This window comes from Symphalangus syndactylus, chromosome X, assembly GCF_028878055.3.
Source record: "Symphalangus syndactylus isolate Jambi chromosome X, NHGRI_mSymSyn1-v2.1_pri, whole genome shotgun sequence".
NCBI lineage: Eukaryota > Metazoa > Chordata > Mammalia > Primates > Hylobatidae > Symphalangus > Symphalangus syndactylus.
In genome coordinates, this window is record NC_072447.2 from 101,636,616 (window position 1) to 101,654,653 (window position 18,038).

The 18,038-nt window shown below is 38.4% G+C and overlaps 1 protein-coding gene across 3 annotated transcripts in view; it reads left to right on the top strand.

Annotated features, from left to right (window-relative positions):
- The window catches only part of DIAPH2 (diaphanous related formin 2), a 953,710-nt gene that overhangs the window by 420,968 nt on the left and 514,704 nt on the right, over positions 1-18,038 (top strand). For all 3 annotated transcript variants that reach the window (XM_055269479.2, XM_055269480.2, XM_055269478.2), the window contains one exon: positions 12,519-12,758. In XM_055269479.2, coding sequence (XP_055125454.1) covers positions 12,519-12,758 — 240 coding nt within the window. The remainder of the gene's footprint in view (positions 1-12,518; positions 12,759-18,038) is intronic.

Genomic DNA, 18,038 nt, shown 5'->3' on the forward strand with positions numbered 1-18,038 from the left:
CTTCCTTTCTGCTCCCTTTGGTGAAGTGAGTCAATTGGTATCTTTTTGACATTTTAGCCTTTACCTCAATCAGACTCTCACTACCGTTTTAACAGCTATTTCACTCGCTCCCTGTTCTGCGTCCTTTCATTTTTCCATAGTGGCCATACCATACCTTTCCTTCTCTCCTCAAGTCTTCTGTCTCCTCCCCATTCTTTTAACTTACCACGAACATCCTAACCTGTTACTTGCCAGAGAAAAAAGAAAGCACTTTGACTTCAAAACCTCCAATATCTCTTCTACCTACAACGTTTTCTCTAGCTATATATCTTTTACTTACTCGTTTTCTGTCAAACCTCAGAAAAAGAGCTCAATTATCATTAACATTATTGTTGTTACTATTAGTATGGATAGAAGCAAAATAAATATTGAGGACTTAATTTGTCAGATTCTGTGAGAAGCATGTTTACTTCCACCAACTTATGTATTCCTCATGACAACCCTACGAGTTTGGCACTATTAATGGCTCCATATTAAGGATGAGGATGCCAGGCGTGTTGGCTAATGCCTATAATCCCAGCATTTTGGGAGGCTGAGGTGGGAGGATCATCTGAGATGGGAGGATCACCTGAGATCAGGAGTTCAAGACCAGCCTGGCCAACATGGTGAAACTCCATCTCTACTAAAAATACAAAAATTAGCTGGGCATGGTGGCGCACGCCTGTAGTCCCAGCTACACAGGAGGCTGGGGCAGGAGAATCGCTTGAACCTGGGAGGCGGAGGTTGCAGAGAGCTGACAACAGGCCACTGCACTCCAGCCTGGGCCACAGAGCAAGACTCTGCCTCAAAAAAAAAAAGGATGAGGAAACTGGGCCCAAGGAAGACTAGTTTACTTGTCCAAGGTTACATAGTAACTAGTAGTCACAGAATTCAAATGTTAGCAGTCTGAATTTGTAGCCAGTGCTTTAGCCACTGTGCTCCTGGGTTGTGGGTATGTGGGTGTGTATGTGATGCTCTACCACATGCTAATCTTCTCACTTCAGTTTTGGGCATTGTTATGCACTGCCTACTTTAGGCGGTAGTATCTCTTGCTTGCTTTCCTTCTGTTAGTTATTTTATTACTTCCTCAATTTGTCAGTTTCCACTGTACCCTGCTCTTCAGAAAAAAAGAAAATCTTCAGTCATTTGCTGCCTGGAAAGGAGTGGATAGATGGGTGGATGGATGAATAAAAATCCTTCCTGACTGAGGTTTCTGCTTGCTACTGCCTTCTCTCCATTTCCTAGCATCAGTATTTTTCAAAGATCAGTCTTCTTTTTCTCTCTGCTTCCTTAACTCTCATTCATTGTTCAACCAATGGTGATCAGAATTCTGCCTTAAATAATGCGTTGAAATTGAAATAAGAAAGGCCCTTAAATCCTGTTCACATCCAAAATACACATCAAATATACTCACTTCTCTCTGTCTCCATCACCACCACCTTAGCCCAAGCCAGAATCATCATTGCAATTAACCATCACAATATACGTTTATCTTGTTTTTCCCCCTACCACTTTTGCCCTTTTCCAAATCCGTCTCGGCACAACCCTTAGTATGATGTTTCTAGAGTGTATCTGTATTGCATCATAATTTTTATCTGCTTAAAATACCAGTGCTGTTCTATAGCACTAAAGCTACTGCATTAACTTCTTACCATTACCTAGAAGATACTATCTGGTCTGGCACCTGCCCACCTCTCCTACTTTTATCACCTGCTGTCTGGCCTCTTGCTCATTATGCCTCAGCCACATTTTATTTTTGAACTTACCATGTTCTTTCCTGCTCAGGACCATTGCACATGCTGCTCCTTTACTCCCACTTGCTGCCTCCCTCTCTTGTTTATACTTCAAGTCATAGCTTAATTTTTGCTTTCCCAGTGGTACCTTCATTTGCCTTTCAGGCAGAAATAGATCTCCCTACTAAACTCTCCCAGATTACCTTTTTTCTTTTCCTTTCTAGAAATTATCCTGGATTTTAACTAAATGTTTATTTATGAGGTTACTTCTTGACTGTCTATAATCCCAACTATATTGCAAGTTCTATAAATGGATGAACTATGTTGATTTTATTCACGTGTGCTTAACAAATATTTCTTGAATGCATTTGCATGAATAGAAAATCAAGTGGACTCCTTCAGTCCTATCTTATTCTGTATCTGTATGGCATTTGATAACATAAAAGAATTTAAGCTCCTTTTTGAAACCTTTCCTCTCCTTCTTAAATAATAAATAGTATTTCCTGATTTTTTTTTTAAGAGGCAGGTTCTCTCTCTGTCCCCCAGGGTGGAGTGCAGTGGCGAGATCATACCTCACTGCAGCCTCGAACTCCTAGGCTCTAGTGATCCTCCCACCTCAACCTCCTGAGTAGCAAGTTCCACCATGCCCAGCTAATTTTTTAAAAATTTTTTCTGTACACATGGAGTCCTGCTGTGTTGCCCAGGTTGGTGTTGAACTCCTGGCCTCTGGCAATCCTCTTGCTTCAGCCTCCCAAAATACTGGGATTATAGGTGTGTGCCACCATACCTGGCCTTATTTCCTGATTTTAATACTCTAACCCTGCGTAGTGCCCTATAGAGTTTCCTTGATTATATAACTTCTTAGATGATAAAAACAAAATCTCATCAGTTAGGGGTATAAATATGCCAGAAATTAGATTACTCTTGCAATATTCATTGAAATAATGTTAATGAATAATTAACAAATTGGCTGGTCAAGGTGGCTCACATCTGAATCCCAGCACTTTGGGAGGCCAATGCAGGCAGATCGCTTGAGCCCAGGAATTCGAGACCTGTCTGGCCAACATGGCAAAACCCCGTCTCTACAAAAAATACAAAAATTAGCCAAGCATGGTGCTGTGCTTGTCCAGCTGCTTGGGAGGCTGAGGTGGGAGAATCGCTTGAGCTCGGGAGGCAGAGGTTACAGTGAGCTGAGATTGTACCATTGCACTCCAGCCTGGGCAACAGAACCAAAACCTGTCTCAGGAACAAAAAACAACAACAAAAAAACACAGTAAAATTGACAAAACTGGGGGAAATTGTGAAAGAAAGAAACTTATCTAAGGCAGTGACTGGGACACTAAGCTTTCTCTAACCTTTTGGTTCTTTTTAGCAGCCACATCATTAGGTTTCCTTATAATCGTGTGCAACCAGTTGGAAAAAAAGAGAAAAAAAAAAGAAATAGAAAAACCCAGAGACTTTTCCTCTGTCTAGAGACAGATCCTGGTAAGGGGGACATGCTCGCTCCCACATATTGTGTGATCAATAATCTTCTTGTTTAGGGGGTAGATTGGCTGCATAGCTTCCCACTGACTTGCCCTCCAACCTCCCTCCCACAGAATTGAATTTGGTACATCATTGTAATTATGTGCTGTACCTTTACTAGGAAAAAAAAGCACAGATTTTTGAAAGCTCTGGCAGTTAGAACCCTCAGCAGGAGCTTTTAGACTATTCTGAGTGTCTTTGCAGCTCAGCTGTTCTCAAACCTCAGAGCTATGGAAGTTGCCACTTGTCTTGCACAGGGGATGGAGACCCATACTGTTTGTATCTATTAAACTAACACATCTTCTGAGGAAAAGAAGGCAATAATTAATTCTCTTAATAATCGGTACTTTGTTTTTCTGACTTCAAAATTATCCATATTTTTCAATTAAAAACATCCTAAAGCTATAATCTAACAAAAAATGTTGAAATAGGCTTGTGTGTAGAAATCTTCATAATAGGAAGCACAGATGATGTGATATTGCGGACAGCACATTTAAATTTTTTTACACAAATATATGAAGTTGGGAGGAGAGGATTTATGAATATAGTTGGAAGTACAACTATAAATTTACTGTGCTTTTTAATTTTTTTTAAGCCTCATAAGAGCTTATGAGCTATAAAGATAGCTTAACCAGGTGAAAAGAAAATTCTTAAAAGCTTTTTTTTTCCTTCCACATATCATCAAAGGCAATTAGTTTGGATAGAAAATTGTAAGTCCTCTGTTCCATTAATATCAAATCATTTTTCACTTTTGCATATTCAGTGTGAAAATTGCATTTTTTCTTTATTTTATATGCCTGCATTTGGAGTATTAAGTGTTTTGATTTGTAATGCCCTGATTGTTTCTATTTTCATTGCTTTTGTAAATATTAGTGCTAGCTCTTACTTCTAGATGTATATTCATTTTATCTGAGGAAAAAGCTGGTTTAATAATTTTGAGATCAGGTAAAAGAAAACTCACCAGGACTCATTCTCAAATACATGTATTTATATTCTTATCCCTCTTACTAACTTCTCATAATAATCATTTTTTGTGACAGAATTTCTTATTTCCATCAGCTTTTGCAATAAAACAAGGTAAAATAAAACCACCTGAAAATTGAATATTCAAATTAGGTCACTAGATGTCAATTAATTTTGCTATTGATTGGTTTTCATCAAATTTTTTAAAAATCAAAAGTTAACCCTTTCATTTTTCCCCCCACATATCACTAATTCCTAACACCACCATAGAAATTTTTATGGCTGTGGCCAGGCATGGTGGCTCACGTCTGTAATCCCAACACTTTGGGAGGCTGCGGCGGGTGGATCACAAGATCAGGAGTTCGAAACCAGCCTTACCAACATAGTGAAACCCCGTCTCTACTAAAAATACAAAAATTAGCCGGGCATGGTGGTGGGTGCCTGTAATTCCAGTTACTCAGGAGGCTGAGGCAGGAGAATCGTTTGAACGTGAGAGGCGGAGGGTGCAATGAGCCAAGATTGCGCCACTGCACTCCAAGCTGGATGACAGAGCAAGACTCCATCTCAAAAAAAAAAAAAAGAAATGTTGATGGCTGTTCTTGGCCTCAAACATGTTTTCAGAAAGGTGTTTTGAAATTCTTGCCTAACTTTTTAGTGTGATTCTTCTGAGTTTATAGTGCCTTTTGGGGCACACAATGTTATTGTATTCTGTTCTAGACTAAAGACAAGTGGATGGTTGTTGATGGGTAGTTTCCATGTATTTTTATCTTTGGGGAAATATTCTCTACCAGTACATCATTATTTTTCTTTTTTCTTTTTTTTTTGGGATGGAGTCTTGCTCTGTCTCGGCCTCCCAAAGTGCTGGGATTACAGGCGTGAGCCACTGCGCCCAGCCTACATCATTATTTTTCTGATGTAGAATCATTTTTCAACACTCAATTTTTTCAAGGCTTCAATTCACAGATTAAGTATGGTCTTTTCTCTCATGACATCTAATGTACAAACATTTGGCATTGACTCCATATAGTCGGTACACTTGTATTGATTATTTTGTCCAATCTGGTACTGGATTTGCTACAGAAAGTATTAGAATGAGTATAAGTAGGAGAGGTTCTGCCCTGGAGGAGGTCGTTGTCTCGAAGAAGATAAAAGTCTTTACTTTATGGGGTGTCATAAATGCCCCTGCCTTATTTCCACAACTCCAGGCAGAAATCTGGTCAGTATTGACTCAATCTCATTTCTGTAGGCAGTTCTGCCTTCTATTAAACTTAAGTCCATTCTCCTTTAATGTGGTTTCATGATCATTCTTTTTGTTATAGTCACAGACACAAAAGGATTCTGTATATTCAATGGGCAATGGATCAAAAGAGTTAACTATTTGGAAAAAATACCTAGTGGCAAATATATATTTGTTACAAATTTATCTGTTAATTCTTATGAATTCTTAACATTATATTTTGAAGAGACTGAGGGATCAGTTTTTCTCCCATATGTTAGGCCTTAATGGAATATGCCTTAGAAGTGAGAAGGAAAGATGATAGAAATAACCCTAAAGGCCACACCTGACCATAGGAGTGCCATGTGGCCATCCCCTTTTCCTTCACACATGATTTTTACATTTGTGCTCTTTTCCTTTCTCTGTGGATTCCTAGGTTAGTTGGGTAGTAGATCAATATTCATGAGCTGCGTAGGTACTGAAGTGTGTAAAATTCAAATTATATAAACAAAACTGTCTCTAACTCTTTGGGGAAATAACCCACTTGTAGTTGCTCTCTCTAAAGCTGTCAATGCACTTTTATTTTTTTTTAATATAGTGAAGATCAGCTAAAGAAATGAGAGCCACTTGATGTGATTTGATAGACAAGTACATCGTAACACAAATAAATCCCCTACATAATACAATACCCTGGTCAGCATCCCACAGCACTTCAAGGAATGAATTATAAAACAAAGGATGCCAGTCAACTAAAGTGCTGCAAGGGACCACAACTAAATACAAACACACATTTCAGCAGAGTTTTTATTTTATTTACTTATATCACTTAGGTGCACTCAAATGCCTTTATGAGACATGAGCCTTTTAATAATTGTATCTGTGGCTAAGAGTGTTGCTCAGTGCTTCCTACTATTTCTAAACTTAGTTATCTAGGACATTTCCTTACATATCCAAATCCTCTGATGGAGTTGCAACTGTTTCTATCAGTGTACACTGGTCTGATCGTAAAAATTCACACTTATGTTTGCAAAAATTCTGTGGTTATGATCAATATGTACTAGTTTGTGGCTTTTGTTAAGAGATGCATATGTATAGCTTGCCTCCTCCATCATCTCTTGATTTTGTAATAATTTTAATAATAACATTTCTAATAGTAGATGTATATTATGAATTAAAAATAGCTAAATAAAGCATGATATTTACAGTGGATAATGAGAGCTGTTCTTCACTGAGCCCTGGAAATATATTTCTTAATTTTGAATGAGAGAAACTTTACGCTGGGTTTGGGGGAACAGATAAGGACCCCGGTTTCTTCATACTGACAATTTCTGAGGATGAATAAAGAATGTAATAACAACAATAACTATTGTTTTAGGGTGTTTACATCATGTCAGTTACTATGACAGGAGTGATACACATAGTATCACATTTAAGTTCTAATGCATCGTGTATAGATGATTTAATGAATACATTTTCATGATGAGGAAATACTTAGAAACTCCAGGTAACTTGGAGTAGGTCATACAACTAGAAAGTGAGGCCGAGTGAGGTCGCTTACATCTGAAATCCCAGCACTTTGGAAGGCCCAGGTAGGCAGATCGCTTGAGCTCCAGGAGTTCAAGAGCAGCCTGGGCAACATGGCACAACCCCATCTCTGCAAAAAATTACAAAACTTAGCCAGGCATGGTGACATGTGCCTGTAGTCCTGGCTACTCGGGAGGCTGAGGTGGGAAGATCACCTGAGCCCCAGGAAGTGAAGGTTGCAGTGAGCTGTGATCACCCCACAGCACTCCAGCTTGGGCGACAGAGTGAGACCCTGTCTCTAAAAAGTAAAGTGACAGAAGTGTGGCTCAAACCTATGTCTCTGTAACTACAGTGTCCCTGTTTCTCCTACTGCAGCTTACAGTATGGGTCTGGAGAATGCAGATAATTGTTTCCCCCTCTTTCCTGGGTTTAGAGAAAAAAATTCTCCTAAATCCTATTCTTTAAGAAAAAGCTGTATGGGGCTCTGAATTTGGGCTAAGATTGGGCCTTGGCGGTATTGTTGGGGTGACCTACCTGGAAGCTAATGAATGACCTTACATGTACTTCTTCTTTCCCCACATCAGCCTGCTGTTATACCTCTTGAAACTATATGTCCTCTTCTTGACCCAGCATTTTACTGAATGTTATGTTTCCTATTTATATGAATGAAGCCATTCATTCATTTTACGATGGTTTATTTTCAAAATCACTTTTCATCTTTATCATCTGCCATGTATCAAACCTTGTTGTAGGAGATGAATCAGTGAAGAATTTTTGCCAGATCAAAGGGCAACTTTGAACCCCTTACGGTATACAACTTCTTCCGAAAAGCAGGCTGACTCATGATAGATTAATATCTAGTAATAGCGGTTCAACAAAGTTAATTCCCTAATATTTCTGGTTTGACATTATAACTGAAGACATTATTTTGTGGAAGTAAAATATTACTGTCAGCTATTAATTTTGTTGAATAGACAATTGTCCTACTTGGGAAAAGATCTGGAAAATGGTTAGTCAGCTAAGGAGTGCTTTAAAAATCAATCAGCACGTATTGATATACTCAAGACTCTGTGCTAGGTGCTCCACAAGATGCAGCTTTTGACTCCTTTCTCCTTTTTTTGCTCTATGCAGTGTCTGTATCAATGACCTTACCTCCCATTGCATCTATTCAGATAACTCCCAAATCTGCCAATTCCAATACTTCTAACCCCTAGAACTATAGTTTCAAATTCTAGCAGATATCATCATAATAACAAAAACTCAACATGTCAATATGTTAGTAATCCAAGCTTGAAGTACATAAAATTATGAGTTTCTTTATGGTGAGCATGGAAAATAAGGGACAACTCTCAGAAATTCTGCAGGTTAAAATAATGGTAAGGATTGGTATTATTATAAATAACATTGTGTTTACTGTGACTTGAATATCACTTCAAAATTTGGGGTCTTGAATGGGAAAATAAGAGCATCTTTTGTTAGACGTGAGATGCCCTATTTGATGTCTGAGAAGATGGTAAGCTGAATTTACTTAAATGCTAATACAAATTTTTCATAGCAGCCAAGCAATACTTTTCCTTTATGGAACTAGCACTTTTTACTCTACCTTACCACAGCTGTAGAGGCAGAGCCTAAAAAAGAAGAAAGTAAACGTATGGATCGTTTATTTTGACTCCCTTCTTTTCATGAAAACAAGACCGCCTTACAGGAATTTCTCCCACTTTACGATGGGGAAACTAAGACCAGAAAATTAGGCAGACTGTTTTCACACAGTCAGATCACATGACAATTTCTAATTTCAGTCTCATTTGACTTAGTTGCTACTAAGCTACACCTACCTGCCCTTGCTGCCTTAGTCCCTGATTGGCTTACTGGAATTTAAGTAGCAGCAGATCAGGGAAAGCAAATCCATCTACTCTCATTCTCTGAAACAAGCAAACAACCAAGTGACAAACTGTACCAAATTAGCACCTCCTTCTACCTTCATTATTGCCAACATTGTTCTGCTTCACAGCAGACTTCAAACTTTGGAGCCATCTGTGACTTTCTCCTGCTATAACTGGTCGGTTACTAAGTCTCATTTATTCTTCCTTAATTCTATCTTTTATATCCATTGTTTTCTTTATCTTCCTACTGTCAACATGCTGCCTCATTACCTGTTTCTTACACCATTTTGCTAACTTCCTGATGGTCTCCCTGCCATTAATCTCTCTTTCAACCAATCATACTTACTGCTCCTAATAAGACTCAAGAGGCAGTGTGGGGTAGCGGTTGAGAGTCTGGGGTCTGTAGCCCAAAGGCCTGCATTCAAATCTTCAGGTTTCCAACATACAATTTGATTTTGTGCAAGTTACTTACTATTTGTTTCACTTTTCTCATCTTTGGAATGAAAATAATGATAACCTTTTCCTAGGAATGTTTTGAGAATCAAATCAGTTAATATATAAAGCAAATGTTGAAAAATGTCTGGCACAAAGTACTTAATAAGTGTTAATTGCTGTTATCATTGTTACCATCATTATCAAAGCATACTTTGGTTATGTAATTTCAATTGGAGCTGATATTTTTATAAAAATATGATATTTTTGATATTTTTATAAAAATATCAAATCTACGTTCTCTGAGTTTATAGGCCAAACATTGTAGGCTAATACAAAACATGGAAAGGATAAGAATATGATTGAAGGCACATGATATTGGAACCGAAGAAGACTAAAAGCCCACATATGCCTAAGGGTTTTGTTCCTTGTCCATCTGGGACCAAGGGCACCCTGGTGAACAGGGCCCCTATAAGCTCTGCAAAGTATGGCCAGGAGAGCAAGTGCATGGTCACTAGTAGCTGCTCAAAGTAGCTCTATGGCTTTTTTAGTCATCAGGGAGACTAAAAAACTACTCCCTAAACGTAAAATGATAGAAAACGTGCTTCAGTGCTAGTGATGGCCAGTTACCAGTAAAAGGAAAGGAAAAATAAAGTGGGGCGGGATTTGGAGACAGAGGTAGAGGCAGAAATTAAGGCAGAAAAATATATAGAGAAACTCAGAGTGATTCCCACACAAACATACACAAAGAGACCTGCAAATTCATGGAGACATAGACTTTGATGTGATTAGCTTCCACTTCTGTGGCCTTTACCTGGACTCTTTAGATACATTGTTTCCAATTCTACCCCTAGGTATATATGTCATATATACCTAGCCTATAAACCTTTTCTCACACCATTCTCTCTCTTTACTTTTCTCACACCATTCTCTCTCTCTTTACTCCTTCCTTCCTTCCCTTTCTTTCTTTTTTTTTTTTTTTTTTTTTTTTTTTGAGACAGGGTCTCACTCTGTCGCCCAGGCTGTAGTGCAGTGGCACAATCTCGGCTCACTGCAACCTCCGCCTACCAGGCTCAAGTGATTCTCCTGCCTCAGCCTCCTGGGAAGCTGGGATTACAGGCACTGTGCCACCACCACCATGCTAATTTTTGTATTTTTAGTAGAGACAGGGTTTCACCATGTTGGCCAGGCCGGTCTCAAACTCCTGACCTCAAGTGATACTCCTGCCTCTGCCTCCCAAAGTGCTAGTTTTACAGCCCTCAGCCACCACACCCGGCCACTTTTTCCTTTTAGTGTCAGTTCTATGTGTGCTTAAATTTACACAAGCATGCACACACTTATACATATATTTTTTCACGTGTATTTCCTCTACTGTGAAGCCTTCATTAAACACTGTAATCATAAGAGTTTAAAGTTTTTTCTTCTTCCAGTGAACACCTCCAGAACTTAATTTCTTTTTACCTACCTAAAATCATGCGCTGGCTTTTTCACCAGCAATAGTTTTCAAGGTTCTGTGTTGAGTTTCAGACTATATTGTAAGCTTTTTGTGAATAGGTGGTGTGTTTTATAGTTGCCATGTGAGTACTGAAGAAATAGCAGGACAATTTGTATAATAATACCCTGACCAGATAAAAAAAGAAAAGTGAGTCATAAGTGATGAGACCTACAAAAATATAGTAACAGGTAGATATTTCATCATACTTTTGTATATCTGCCTGTGAAAAGCATGAAAGTGGCCGGGTGCGGTGGCTCACGCTTGTAATCCCAGCACTTTGGGAGGCCGAGGCGGGCGGATCATGAGGTCAGGAGACCGAGACCACGGTGAAACCCCGTCTCTACTAAAAATACAAAAAATTAGCCGGGCGTGGTGACGGGCGCCTGTAATCCCAGCTACTCGGAGAGGCTGAGGCAGGAGAATGGCGTGAACCCGGAAGGCGGAGCTTGCAGTAAGCCGAGATCGCGCCACTGCACTCCAGCCTGGGCGACAGAGGGAGACTCCGTCTCAAAAAAAAAAAAAAAGAAAAGCATGAAAGCATATAGGAGGATTAGTAGAAGGCAGAGGTTCATATTTGGAGAGGCAGATATTCATGGTTAACGGGCAAATTCGACGAATAAAAATAATGGACTATGTCTTGATTCTGTATTAGAGTAGATATGGTCTGCCCAGCAGCTCATCTGCTGCTTTTGAAAGGTACTTTGTGGTTTAAAAACTTCTATTTATGTCATCAAATTCTCTTCATGTTATCTGCAGATATGTTGGTTTCTAATCTGTACTTGGCATTTGTATTTAAGGAAGTAGGCTATACATACAAAAACATATAATTAGGAATGTTAGTAATTTATTTTCACTGTGTGCATGTGTCTGTGTGTGTTCATGTGTGTCTACCTCTCCCCCACCTCCCTCCCAGAATCCATTTTGTGAAGGAAAACTAGTTGAGTAACTTGGAGCTATAGGAAATTAAAAACTAAAACAATTATTATCATAGTAACTATACCAAGTGGAATATTTAATGTGCACCAGTGCTATGAAACAAATAATTAAAACCAAAGTTGAACTGTACTGAAGAAAACCAATATAGAATTCTTGCATAATGTACTTGAAAGTAAGTTCATGTGATTTTACTATCATCTAATTACTTAACATCAGCATCTGTCAAGTAGGTGAAATTCTTTAGAAATTCTTTAGAGTATATATAAATAATATATTTTATGAATAGAAATCATAAGTTTAAAAGTTATTAAATGCTCAATCAGAGCTAGTCTTCTGATTTCAAACAGCATAGTAATAGGTAATTTCCTAGGAAATGTTCCAGTTATATTTTCTGTCGTCATGCACATCTTTTATCTGTGGCTCAAATATTCACTCAACTCAATTTCACATTTATAAATTTTCCTAGTTCACCTCAGGGACAGATTTTGGCAGTTTGAATGCTATTGATGGCTAATGATTATGCAATGAACATATAGCAACTGTTCAGCTTCTGTAATATTTTATTAATGCCATAAGGATGATTTATTTTTTAAAAACCTGTATAGCCAACTGCTTTTTAAACTTTGACAAAATATTTCTTTGGAATGTTTAAAACAAAAAAGATTTTTAAAATCCCAGAGAAAACTGACTTTATGCAGAAATGTTACAGTGTTGTCTATGAAATTATCCCCACTAAAGAGATAAAATAAGGGGCATTAAATGTATATTCTCATAGAGTATTTCTTATCTTACAGATGAGCTCCGTGAAAATGTTACAGCCTCGTCTCAGTAGTATCCTGTTCAAGCTCACATTTGAAGAACACGTAAACAACATCAAACCAAGCATCATAGCAGTAACTCTTGCCTGTGAAGAACTGAAGAAAAGTGAAAGCTTTAACAGACTTTTAGAGTTAGTTCTTCTTGTTGGAAACTACATGAACTCAGGCTCAAGAAATGCCCAGTCTTTGGGATTTAAGATCAACTTCCTTTGTAAGGTAAGATGACATTTTATAATGGTAATTTACAACAATGATCTTCTTGTCTATTAAAGGTGATACTGCAAATAGCAATTGTGCATAAACCACAAAATTATATGCTTAAAAAGGGTGAATTTTCTGGGATGCGAATTATATCTCAATTCAAACAAATAATTTTTTTAAATCTTAGTAAAATCTAAAAGACTTTAAAATTCTTCTGGAATACAGTGCTTAACATTTGCTGATTACGTTTTACTTAAGTTTGTCGACAAAAAAATCCCACTTTTATAAAGTAGATGCAGTATTGGCCAGGGGTGGTGGCTCACACCTGTAATCCCAGCACTTTGAGAGGCTAAGCCAGGTGGATAACCTGAGGTCAGGAGTTCGAGACCAGCCTGGCCAACATGGTGAAACTCCGTCGCTACTAAAAATACAAAAATTAGCGGGGCGTGGTGACGGGTACCTGTAATCCCAGCTACTCTGGAGGCTGAGGCAGGAGAATCACTTGAACACGGGAGGCGGGGGTTGGAGTGAGCCGAGATCACGCCACTGTACTCCAGCCTAGGCAACAGAGCAAGACTCTGTCTCAAAAAATAAAATATAAAATAAAATAAAATAGATGCAGTATTGTATTTCCTTTACATTATTACTTATGTCTTTCTAAAAAGTATCTGACAAGCTAAATTTAATGAGATAAATATCCAGAAATTTATTTTTGAATATAGTTTGCTTATTCTACTCTAAGATAATAATACTCTTCAATGTCAAGTAGTGTTGTACACTGGTATCTAGTGCATTAACTAAGAGATAAAAAAGAAAATTGAATAACAATCATCTTGTTTTGGTTGGATCATTTAATAATATTTTTGAGACTTATGAAAAGCAAACAAAGAAACAGAGAAGCCCAAAAGTGCTTGTATATGTCCATTTTTAGGCTAGAGCAAACCACCTTATTCAAAGAAAAGATCTGTCTGTTATAGAAGCCTGAAAAGACTCTGAGGTGAAGGCCTGTAAGAAAGCTAGAGACGAAAATAAATCTGAAAACAAGCAATCTGTCTTTGACAACTCACCATTCTTTCACTTTTTTTTTCCTCTCACATCTGAAAATATTGCAGAACTTTGGTTAGTTCTTGAAGTATATTATAATGAGAATCCCAAATCTAGCAATGGATATGAATTTCTTTTCTATACATGCATTAAATTGATGTTCATTACATATACATGGACTAGCACTTTGATATGTATCAAAAATGATTTGATCTTGGTAGTTCTAACCCAATAGACATAAAGAATAACACTTATAGATAATAATAGGATGTACAGTAGAATTGTGAATATCTGTTTACTCCTGATATATTTTTGAGGGCTGTAAGGAAGGAGAACAAGGAAAATAGGGAAGATTATCTGGAAATGCTGGATTTTGTGAAGAAAACATTTTTACCCCCATCTTCTTGTGATATTTAGGGACATGTAAAATCATTTCATAATGCCGGAGGGAATAAGGCAATGCTTGTAATAAACTGTACTAAATCATGCCAGATTTATAGGATAAAATATTTAGGACTTTAGCATTATATTGCATACCATATCCCCAATGTTAATAGAGTCATCTCTACCATGGTGCTACTTGCCTAGAGTATATGCTGTATGCACACTGAGTGAATCTAAAAGTGTTCTTGCTTGACAATTATAAAAAGATTATAAGTTAAAATATCATCAGAAATTTGTATGAGATACCTATTTTGCATTTAATTCATATAAAAATATTTTAAACCATTCTAATTTGAAGAAATATGTACCCTATAAGTGTCTTAATTTCACACTGTTCAAATTAATTACATGAACTGATTTCTTTGAAGCAAGAATGAATAAGTCATTTATACATAGGAACAAAAGATTACGTTAATCTCACCAAAGGATTTTACAGTTACATCTTATATTTTGGAGAGAGGCTTCTTTCTGTCATCTACCTGTCAAATAAAAGTTCTTCTACACAACGCTGGTCTGACATCTATCACTAGAGGTATGCTCAAAGGATTCAGCACAAAGATTTTTGCCAACTTCAAATAAAATAAACAATAATCTTGCTGGAAATACTATCATGTAGCAATAGGTGTTCCAAAAGTGAAAGAAGTGAAGGTTTTAAAATCTGTCCCCCAACTCACCCCCCACTTTTCAGTAAGATTTTTATCTTCTGGGAAATTTTCTAGGAAAACAGTTGTCATTTAGAAAGAGAAATATCGTACACATGCATGATAGTCCCATAATGTCTAGGATTATTCAAAGGATGTTCCTGGAATACAAAGGATTGTGAGTAAATGTAAATGTCTAAAATGACAGAAATTTTCTGAAGCACATAGAAATAGTTAGCTTAGGTCTGTATTCTGTTTTGTTTTTTTTTTTTTTGAGACGGAGTCTTGCTCTGTCGCCCAGGCTGGAGTGCAGTGGCAGGATCTCGGCTCACTGCAAGCTCCGCCTCCCAGGTTCACACCATTCTCCTGCCTCAACCTCCCAAGTAGCTGGGACTACAGGCGCCCGCCACCATGCTCGGCTAATTTTATCTATTTTTAGTAGAGACAGGGTTTCACCGTGTTAGCTAGGATGGTCTCGATCTCCTGACCTCGTGATCCGCCCGCCTCGGCCTCCCAAAGTGCTAGGATTACAGGCGTGAGCCACCGTGCCCGGCCAGGTCTGTATTCCGTTTGAAATAGAATTAACTTACTACTGATGTATGATTAGCTAGAATTGCTGTTTAATTTCAGTTGTATTATGAAAGATTACTTCGTTGATTTTTCTTAGTGATTGCCTTCTTAAAGAAAATAGCAGGGGGAATTTCCCTCATAGAACACTGATTATGGTTTTAAAATGATACCATTTACTCTCCTAAATTTTTCTAATGATAATTTCTTTTCTCAGTGATTTTAAAACTAATCCAGTGCTTTTAACAAGAAGCTATAGAGTATGTTAAAATATTCACCTAGGTAAAAAGGAGGCATGTGGTTAAACTTATCAGATGTATCTTGTAGTAAGGTAATATAAAAATTTCAGATGGTCACACTTGGCTGTTATGGTGTTTGGGAAGAAAAGGAAAACAGATGGGTTAACCAAAATGTCAACACTAAAGGGTATCGTTATTGTAATTACTACCCTCACCACAAAATGCTTTGTTAATTTGCAGCAGTGAATTATCACTTTGTGAGTCACCAAACCAGTGTGCTGAACTGTAATAAAAATCATTTCAATGAAGATGAGCTCCCAATGTTAGCTTAGCCTGTTGGTTATTAAAATTCTAACCAATAGAAATGCTACACTTCAAGGCCATTTGTTTGTTGTTTTTTTTTTTCCAGTATGAAATAGCATATATAATCTGCATAAGGACAAAACATTTTAAAATACTTAGCATTCCCTATATACTAAGCTTTGTGGGTTTATCAAATAAGGATCTTTGTAAGTATCAAAATGTGACTCTGCCTGATTCAAGCAAAAAGCGAAACTTGCTGGAAGGATATGAAGTAACTAAGCCAGAAACTGAGGAAAGACTAAAGAACTTGCCCTTTAAAAGAACAGCAACTGTGACAGCTTTGAGAATTCAGGTAGCAGGAATGAATGAAAAGTCTTTTTAGGATGTTGCCTTTGGGATATATCAGCTCCAACCATTTTCCTTCTCCTTTCCCTATGTTTGATTCAAATTCAAATTGTGAATTGAGCCTAATGAGCCCGGTGTGGATTATAAGAACACCCCTTGTTCAAGGGAGAGCAAAAAACCTTGATTGACAGTGCTACGAAAACTACCTGCCATGGAAGATTGGTTATGCCCTAAAGGGTGCTGTTACCAAAGATAGGGCTACCAAAGGTTAGGAGCAGGTAAAGGGATATCAGGCAGCTATAAACAAATACAAAATAAAACAGATGATCTATTCATCAGAGGCCTACCAACAATAGAGAAGATACACAGAAACCTCAAGAAGCTTGTGGTACAGTTGAGTAGCCAGGAAATCTGCATACACAGTATTATGTAATGTCACAAGGTACACTGTCAATGAGGGCAAAAATAAATGGCCACTGAGATTAGCAGGAGTTCAGGGGAGGAAGGAATCTTTGGCGATTGGGCAGTGCTGGTAAATTGAAAACGAAGAATCTTGAAGGATAGGTAGGATTAAGAATCCTACAAAAGGGGAGAACATTGTGGGCTTGGAACCTACGTTTTAACTTACACTTTGCCAATTACTTGCCAAATTTTCCTGACTAAGTCACTTACCTTCTCTAAATCTCAATTTGAGATTGAATATTTCTTGAATATTTCTCCCTTCACTTCTTGTGTCTTTTTTTGGATTTCCTTGCATTGGGCTTCACCTTTATCTGGTGCCTCCCTGATTAGCGTAATAACCAACATCCTGAATTCTTTTTCAGATAAATCAGGGATTTTTTTCTTGGTTTGGATCCCTTGCTGGTGAGCTAGTGTGATTTTTGGGGGGTGTTAAGGAACCTTGTTTTGTCATATTACCAGAGTTGGTTTTCTGGTTCCTTCTCATTTGGGTAGGCTCTGTCAGAGGGAAAATCTAGGGCTGAAGGCTGTTGTTCAGATTCTTTTGTCCCATGGAGTATTCTCTTGATGTAGTACTCTCCTCCTTTTCCTATGGATGTGGCTTCCTGAGAGCCGAGCTGCAGTGATTGTTGTCTTTCTTCTGGGGTCTAGGCACCCAACAAGTCTACCTGGCTCCAGGCTGGTACTGGGGGTTATCTGCACAAAGTCCTGTGATGTGAGCCATCTATGGGCCTCTCAGCTGTAGATACCAGCACCTGTTCCAGTGGAGGTCGCGGGGGTGTGAAATGGACTCTGTAAGGGTTTTTAGCTTTGGTGGTTTAATGTTCTATTTTTGTACTGGTTGGCCTCCTGCCAGGAGGTGGTGATTTCCATAGAGCATCAGCTGTGGTAGTATGGAGAGGAACCGGCCATGGGCAGGGCCCTAGAACTCCCAAGAGTATGTGCCCTTTGTCTTCAGCTACCAGCGTGGGTAGGGAAGGGCCATCAGATGGAGCAGGTCTAGGCGTGTCCGACCTCAGACTCTCCTTGGGTGGGTCTTGTTGCAGCTGCTGTAGGGAATGAGCGTGAGGTTCCCAGCTCAATGGAGTTGTGTACCTACTGTGGATTATGGTTGCCTCTGCTGAGTCATGCAGGTTGTCAGGGAAGTGGGGGAAAGCCGGCAGTCACAAGCCTCACCCAGCTCCCACGCAATCCAAAGGGCTGGCCCCACTCCCACCATGCCCCCACTAACAGCAACGAGTCTGTTTCCAGGC